Source organism: Zea mays, chromosome 4, assembly GCF_902167145.1.
Source record: "Zea mays cultivar B73 chromosome 4, Zm-B73-REFERENCE-NAM-5.0, whole genome shotgun sequence".
NCBI classification, from domain to species: domain Eukaryota; kingdom Viridiplantae; phylum Streptophyta; class Magnoliopsida; order Poales; family Poaceae; genus Zea; species Zea mays.
This window is the reverse complement of record NC_050099.1, coordinates 244,033,117-244,041,272: the sequence shown is the minus strand read 5'-3', so window position 1 is coordinate 244,041,272 and position 8,156 is coordinate 244,033,117. Positions and strand designations below refer to the sequence as shown.

The 8,156-nt window shown below is 40.7% G+C and overlaps 1 protein-coding gene across 1 annotated transcript; it reads left to right on the top strand.

The window, feature by feature from the left end:
* Positions 1–1,819: 1,819 nt before the first annotated feature.
* Positions 1,820–7,848, top strand: LOC542327 (vacuolar proton pump 3). The gene is made up of 19 exons (NM_001319777.2): positions 1,820–2,057; positions 2,715–2,841; positions 2,957–3,012; positions 3,101–3,157; positions 3,246–3,357; positions 3,478–3,515; positions 3,643–3,744; positions 3,842–3,898; positions 3,989–4,060; positions 4,206–4,307; positions 4,423–4,618; positions 4,866–4,972; positions 5,833–6,027; positions 6,146–6,232; positions 6,507–6,611; positions 6,781–6,878; positions 6,971–7,049; positions 7,270–7,358; positions 7,440–7,848. Exons 1-19 carry the CDS (start codon positions 1,986–1,988, stop codon positions 7,552–7,554), a joined length of 1,866 nt encoding a protein of 621 aa, NP_001306706.1. The 5' UTR covers positions 1,820–1,985; the 3' UTR covers positions 7,555–7,848.
* Positions 7,849–8,156: the final 308 nt, after the last annotated feature.

The window sequence follows — 8,156 nt, the reverse complement described above, 5'->3', positions numbered from 1 at the left end:
CTATACTCGGAAGGCAGCAAAAGGTTTTCATTTTGAGCTAAGCTTGAATGTCTAGAAAATGGCTCCAGAAATTCTCCAGCTATGCCAAGCTACATGGCTGCTACACAATCACCAAAGGCGAAACTATGGGAAAATAGTTCACCAACACTTAGGGGTGTTTGATTTTAGAGACTAATTTTTAGTTTCTCCATTTTATTTCATTTTAGTTTCTAAATTGTGAAATATGGAAACTAAAACTCTATTTTAGTTTTCGTATTTTCCAATTTATGGATTAAATTGTAATAAAATAGTGAGACTAAAAATTAGTTCCTATAAACCAAATACCCCCTTAGATTTAGTATAACAAAGAACAAACGACTTCACTCGTTAGCCATCGCCACTCCCTTCCACCCCTAACAATGGTAATATGATTTCACATTCTCCACGTACACAAAGGCCAAAGGAGAAAAGAAAACTCTAACCTCGTATAGTATGTATCTATAAGAGTCCTAAAATAGAGTCCTACAATTTAAAACAAGGACTCAATTTAAATAGTTCAAAGGCCTAACAATATCTAGTACTCCAACAAAAGACACTATAATCACTATTACGGTTGAACTACCACCTTATTCCCATTTCCCTCCGTATTGCGAGAGCTACTTGATCAGTACTTGTGGACCTCTCCCTTAATGTATATACCACTTTACTTATTCAGTAGTGATTTACTAATTCTAATGGAGAAGACGTTATACATCGTATGATAGACAATTTTGTAGTGTAGTCAAGTAGTCCAATGAATGCTAACTATTGACTGCTATTTCAAGTTTGTTGGTTGTGACGAAATAAGGGCCCCTCTGGCATGGCATTTTGGACGGCTCTAGCTCGGGCTCATCGTGAAGCCCTACCAAACGGTCATAAACGGCTTCTCGTCCAGAACCATCCTCCTTCATTTCTCTAATACATTATTCGAAATAAGCACAAGAGAAGCTGTTTTGTCAAACGAATTGCAAAACAACTCCGACTCCTATAAAGAAGCTAAAGAGCCAGAGAAGCTAGAGCCGAAACTGTTCTAGAGGATCCGGGGCCTTGCCACGGGAGGCCTAAGATGTCATTTTTCTACCAGCCCTGTTTTTTGTCATTCGGTGCTGTCAATTAGCTCAAAGTGATGTGAATGTATGGTCTCTGAAGAAAATGGAACACACAAGTAACAGAGCTCGGTGGCGAGGGAGTCCCTTGAGTGGCGGCGACGATGAATCTCTTGGGCTACGATGATGAATCCCTTGGCGGTGGTGGCGGGTGACGCTAGGCCGGAGTTGAAGGTTCACGGTAGACGGATACGAAGTTTCACGAAAATAACTTAGCATGAAAAATAGAGATAAGGCTCAAATAGTCAGGTATTATTTTTAGGACCTGAGTCACTAAATCCTAAATTAGTTTGATTAATTTTAATAAAATAAGATCTTTGTTGGAGTTATTTTTTATCTCTAAATCTTATATTTCGAGTTAGAAGCTCGTTTAAGAGCCTTTTTGGATATGTTCTAAGATGGTAAGATGATATAAGATCATCTTTAGCAGCCTGTGTAAAAGGTTGTGTAAAGTACTATTTTGTACTGTAAATTACACTATTTGAGAGTGAAGTTTAAAATAGAAAATGAGATATGCAGTGAGATAAGAAATGTTGGATAGTCTAAGCTACATCAAATAGGCTCGTCTTCAACTTTCACAAAACGGACGGTACGAGTATCAGCGAAGACATCTTGCAACTATCCGATCACAAGAAGCTCACAAAATCACAACACACATCTCTTCACAACACGATACTCCTAAAAAAAAACGAAATAAAATCGACGACGACGTCTAATCTATTTAAGGCTGAAATCCACCTTGCCTGCGTGGCCCTCCTCCCCATCGCGTCTGTCCGCTACCCCTCCCCGACCAGATCGCTACGAGACGCCGCGCGATCCGACCCAGGCCGACGCCGACGACCCCTCTCGCCGCCGGCGGCCATGGCGTACGGCGACCGCGTCACCACCTTCGAGGACTCCGAGAAGGAGAGCGAGTACGGCTATGTCCGCAAGGTCCGCGCCTCCCCCTTCCTCTCCCGCCCGCATCGCTTGCGCCTAGATCCCGCTGCTCGGTTTCGCGCGATCTATAGTGGGCGTGGGCTGCACGCCTGCACGGCACCGTGTATGGGTCGTCGGCGTCTGGCGTGCTCGGATCGAGCTGAATTGCTGTCAGATTTGGTTACCTGCGGGTTCTCGGCTTGGGATTTGGGTGGTGTTGGCGGTTACTGTCGTGGATCTCTTGGGCGTGGCTGGCCTTGTCCAGGTGGTGCTGGCCTGCTGGGATCTAGCCAGCATTGGTGGTCAGGTGGGGGTGGCTTGGTGCAGTGGTTCTGGAGATTTGCGGGGTGGTGTTTTGATTGCAATGTTGTGATTTGACTACCTCGATGCTCGAGAGTTATTGGGGTCTTTGGTTCGCGCTGCCATGTAATTAGTTGAATTAGTGAAAGATGTGCATAAGTTTACCATTTTGTAGAAGCTAGATTCATTTTTTGAGCTTCTAATGCTACAATACAGTTCCCCATTTGCTTGTACCTTTGATGCTATACCTTATTATCTAGCTTGACTGTTTCCCATCTGTTTACAAGAGTGAAATCTTCTGCTGATGTTCGCACTGCAGTTATGTATATAACAAGCCCCACTTTGATTAGCCTTGATGCTGGGTTATTGCAGGTCTCTGGACCTGTGGTTGTGGCTGATGGAATGGGTGGTGCTGCCATGTATGAACTTGTTCGTGTCGGACATGATAACCTCATTGGGGAAATTATCCGTCTTGAGGGCGATTCAGCTACAATCCAAGGTATGCAACATGGCAGATCATCTATAATAAATTATTCACCCATGGGCATGAAAAGCTCCTTTCCAGTTGAATACACGGTACTAACCTCGCGAGTGCCGTCATTTGCGTGTTGCAGTTTATGAGGAAACAGCTGGACTGATGGTTAATGACCCTGTATTGAGAACAAGAAAGGTTTGTTTTAGTTGTCTTCAGATCTTACTATATCTTTTAATATCATTCTTTTGCTATCATTTAACATGTAATGGCTATTCCCATGCAGCCTCTTTCAGTTGAATTGGGACCTGGAATTCTTGGAAACATTTTTGACGGTATCCAGGTGTGCTGAACACGACAGGGCTTACTTTTGCGGCCATTTACATTATTTTTTGTCTATTATCCTCACTCGCCCTCTATTATGTTTGCAGCGACCTCTAAAAACCATCGCTATTAAGTCAGGAGATGTGTATATTCCTCGTGGTGTTTCAGTTCCTGCCCTTGACAAAGATGTATTGTGGGAATTTCAGCCAACGAAGCTAGGTAGTGACTTAACATAGTACCTCCATTGTTGAAATGGTTTTGCATGCTGTTTTTGTTATCTCTAAGTTGTATTTGAACTTTGATGCTATCTAAATAGGTTTTCTTGTGCTATATTTCCAGGTGTTGGAGATGTCATCACAGGTGGAGATCTATACGCTGTAAGTTCTTATGACATTGACTTCCATCTATGGCTTCATTCTGAAGACTAGCTGTCTGTGATATGTAAATGCATGCTGTTAACCCGTGTTTACATCCTAATGATTGCGGACTGGGTGTGTGTTGCAGACTGTTTTTGAGAACACATTGATGCAGCACCATGTTGCTCTTCCACCGGGTTCTATGGGGAAAATAAGTTACATTGCACCAGCTGGCCAGTACAACCTGCAGGTTAGTTGATGTTATTTCCTTATACTAAGCCTTATTGATTTGGTGTCTTCTACTTCTGAGCTTTAATCTCAATCCATGCTATTGCTTTCTTATGCAGGACACAGTGCTAGAATTGGAATTTCAGGGCATAAAAAAGAAATTTACCATGCTTCAGGTAAAAAAAAAGCTAATTCTCTTTTGTAGAAGATCAAATTTCGTAAGGATTGAAGCATCCGTTTAATATGCTTAATTCATTTCCTTGCAGACATGGCCTGTGCGTTCACCAAGGCCTGTTGCATCGAAGCTTGCTGCGGATACACCTCTTCTGACAGGGCAGGTTTGTCTATAAGTTGCCTTGAGCTTGGTTGTCAATAATTATCAATGTTTTCTAAAAACTTGAAATTGCCAAGCATTTTCAGATGATGTTTCACTTCATCTTACTGAATTAACCTTAAGTCTTGTTTGCTTACAAATGGTTGCAGCGTGTACTGGATGCACTATTCCCCTCGGTTCTGGGAGGCACTTGTGCTATTCCAGGAGCATTTGGCTGTGGTAAAACTGTCATTAGTCAGGCACTTTCCAAGGTGATTTTCCCTCACCCTTTACTACTCCTACTCCCCCTTCTGTTGTAGCTGTACATATTTTTTCTTCATTGTCTTGATGATATCATCTTTAAACTTTGCCTAATGTTATCTGCAGTACTCCAATTCCGAAGCTGTGGTTTATGTGGGCTGTGGTGAACGAGGAAACGAGATGGCTGAGGTTCTCATGGACTTTCCCCAGTTGACGATGACATTGCCTGATGGCCGTGAGGAGTCTGTCATGAAGAGAACAACACTGGTGGCTAACACATCAAACATGCCTGTCGCTGCTCGTGAAGCTTCCATTTACACTGGTAAAACCCTGTTACCTTGATATTCACTTGGCCATGTAGCCACAGATGTAAGCCCTGAAACTAGTGCTGTGGTAGGGAACATATCAATATTAGAAATATTTCCCAAAATTGAAATATTACATGATTAGGACTAGGTGACAGTCTTGATGATATGGGTGCCTCTTTCAGTTTGTCAGCTGTATTTCTGCTTGTCGCTTTTCAGTGCAGAGTTTCTGTTAACAATCATGTTGTACCTTTTTTAACTCAGGAATTACAATTGCTGAGTATTTCCGTGATATGGGCTACAACGTCAGTATGATGGCTGACTCCACCTCCCGGTGGGCTGAGGCATTGCGTGAGATCTCAGGGCGTTTGGTATGTTACTCATCTCTGTCCTCAAATTGGTTTCTTTTAAAATAATAAGTAAATAACAGATTATAGAAACAAAAATTTTAAAAAATAAAATAGTCTCTGGTTCGCAGGTGGTAATGCTAACATGATCTTTTAATGATGCTGGATTTTCTCTAATTGCACCTTACTCCTTTCATTCCAAATTAGAAGGTGTTTTGACTTTTGTAGATACATACCTTTTGCTATGGCACTTAGATATACAATGTGTCTAGATACATAGTAAAATCAATGTATCTAGAAAAGCCAAAACATATTATAATTGGAACTGAGGGAGTACTTGTCAGTTACTAATGATTTTTGTCACTGCCTGAATCTTCTGTCACAATTTGGTATGCTGTCTCATTTATGGTACCATCAATTGGCCACATACTAAGATTGACCCATAAACTTATACTCCCTCCGTCCCAAAATAAAATTTGGTTTACCTTTTTTGTTGATTCATACAATAATTAATGTATTTGTTATATATATGTGTGTCTAGATTCATCATCAGCTATTTGAACATAGACATAAAAATCAAGAGCTAAATCGACTAATATTTTGGGACGGAGGGAGTATTTAAGAACTTTACTATATAATTTTAAATGTAAATACCGTGCGATTAGTTTTGATTTATAAGCTTACATAGTGGTACTGATGATTAAGAAAAATGAATGACTCAGATGGGCCTACATTAAGTTGCAAACTGGTCTATAACACTAGTAAAGCAGTTTGAGCTCTGAGATAATATGAAATACTTTGAACTTCTGTTTTGTTGTGTTGATCATTTTTCACATTCTGTCTGCTGGACTTCACAACTAATGGTGCACTTTTTTCTGGTCCAGGCTGAAATGCCTGCTGATAGTGGTTACCCAGCTTACTTGGCTGCACGTTTGGCATCCTTTTATGAACGTGCTGGTAAGGTAAAATGTCTGGGAAGTCCAGACAGGAATGGCAGTGTCACAATTGTTGGAGCTGTCTCTCCTCCTGGTGGTGATTTTTCAGACCCTGTTACCTCCGCAACCCTCAGTATTGTTCAGGTAAGAAGGCTGCCAAATTACTTCAATATACTTCAGTCCTCTGATCATTAGTCCAGCCTGATTTACAGCGTTTGTTGTTTCAATATATTAAATCATATGCTGCTCTTTTTTTTTGCAGGTCTTCTGGGGTTTAGATAAAAAGCTCGCTCAAAGGAAGCATTTCCCATCTGTGAATTGGCTCATTTCCTATTCGAAATACTCCAAGGTTATTTCCTGACCTGTGTAAAACCTGTTTTGCTCGCATTTATTATCTCAAAAGTTTCATGCAAAATATGGACCACAAGAAAAGAAGGTTGTTGATAATGTCGACATTGTTGTGTAAATTGGCAAGGGTGCTCTATTGATTTATTTACCATAATGCTTACTGTGTTTTGTACTTTTGTCTTATTTCTCTCTCAAACATCCACAGTTCTTCATTTGCTTGTTGTGTCCTTCTCCCGTGATGATGTTATGTGACCATACCATTTTCTGCCTTGCAGGCCCTTGAGTCTTTTTACGAGAAATTTGATCCAGATTTCATTGATATTAGGACAAAAGCACGTGAGGTGTTGCAGAGGGAGGACGATCTGAATGAAATTGTGCAGGTAGATTTTGCTCATATTTTTTTTCATTTACTTGCAATAAAAACCATGATGTTTCAACCTTTTTTTCTTTATTATGTTGCCTCGGCATTTTCTGGCAGGCAGCATGGTAATGACTAAAATTTTATCACTAGCACTCCATTGTCTTGATTGTGACTTCCCGTGTGTTCAGCTTGTTGGTAAAGATGCGCTGGCAGAATCTGACAAGATTACGCTGGAGACAGCAAAGCTTTTGAGAGAAGATTATTTGGCACAAAATGCATTCACCCCGTGAGTCCCCTACTTATTTCAACACATTTGATGCTCATTTTTCTCCATTATATTTTAAGTATTTTTTTGACAAGTGCTGTTTAATTATATAGATATGATAAGTTCTGCCCATTCTACAAATCCGTTTGGATGATGCGCAACATTATTCACTTCAACACATTGGCAAATCAGGTAAGGTCTTTAATGCCCACCCCCCTGTTTTGTAACCAATCAATTATCACAATTTATTGTTGCTCCACCTGCTATCATTGTATTGTTTTGTCAAGATTTGTAAAGATTGATAAATTCCATCTGAGTGCAAGGGGAAATGAATAGTCTTTGCAGTGAGCTGAACTAATAAATAGCTTGTGTGGTTTAAGAATATCTTATCATATGCTTGTATCATTTGTAGGCTGTGGAGCGGGCAGCTGGTACTGACGGCCATAAGATAACATACAGTGTCATAAAGCATCGGTTGGGGGATCTATTTTATCGCCTAGTGTAAGCATTTTCAACATGTTTTCAACACTAATTTTGGTGCATCATCACTAACGATCCTTTTATTTATATATAAAATCACAGATCCCAAAAGTTCGAGGATCCTGCAGAAGGCGAAGAAGCTTTGGTCGGCAAGTTTAAGAAACTGTACGACGACCTTACCACTGGGTTCCGCAACCTAGAAGATGAGGCACGGTGAACTGCTGTAGATTTTGTGTAAGACAATAATGGCTGCCAAATGTTTTATAAGGTACGGAAGTTGTAGATTGAGACCATGTATGAGAATTTTCCCCACCGCTACTCATTTCTTTGCCACCACTATTTTAGTCATCAGTGCTGGATGGGCACCCTGTTTATTTCGACGTACCCTTTATTGCTAGCATTGTAATAAGCGATGGGCATGCTTGTAGTTGAATAAGTACAATGTCCATGTATTCAAACATCAGCGTCATGTTTATTTGTTTGTTGAAAAAACTATGTTGCCTTTTTGGAATTTGTTCGTGCTGATCTTGGCTGTGTGGCAGACTTCAGAGTTAAACTTCCCTTTTATCTCCAGCTATAATCCGCATAGGATGGTTGAAAAGGAGCATACAACGATACAAGTAAACTTTATTCTGAGTGCTGCATGAGCAGTTGAACTTAATCCAAGGGGGAGTCATCGCTGCGTCAAGACCTGACGCAGCTGAGGTGTCTAACCAGGATGGTCTGCCCTTGACACTCATGCTCCCTCTCTCGTGCTAGTTTTAATCATGTTTTGGAAACTACCTTTAATATATGTGAATACGAGTACGGGAACACGTC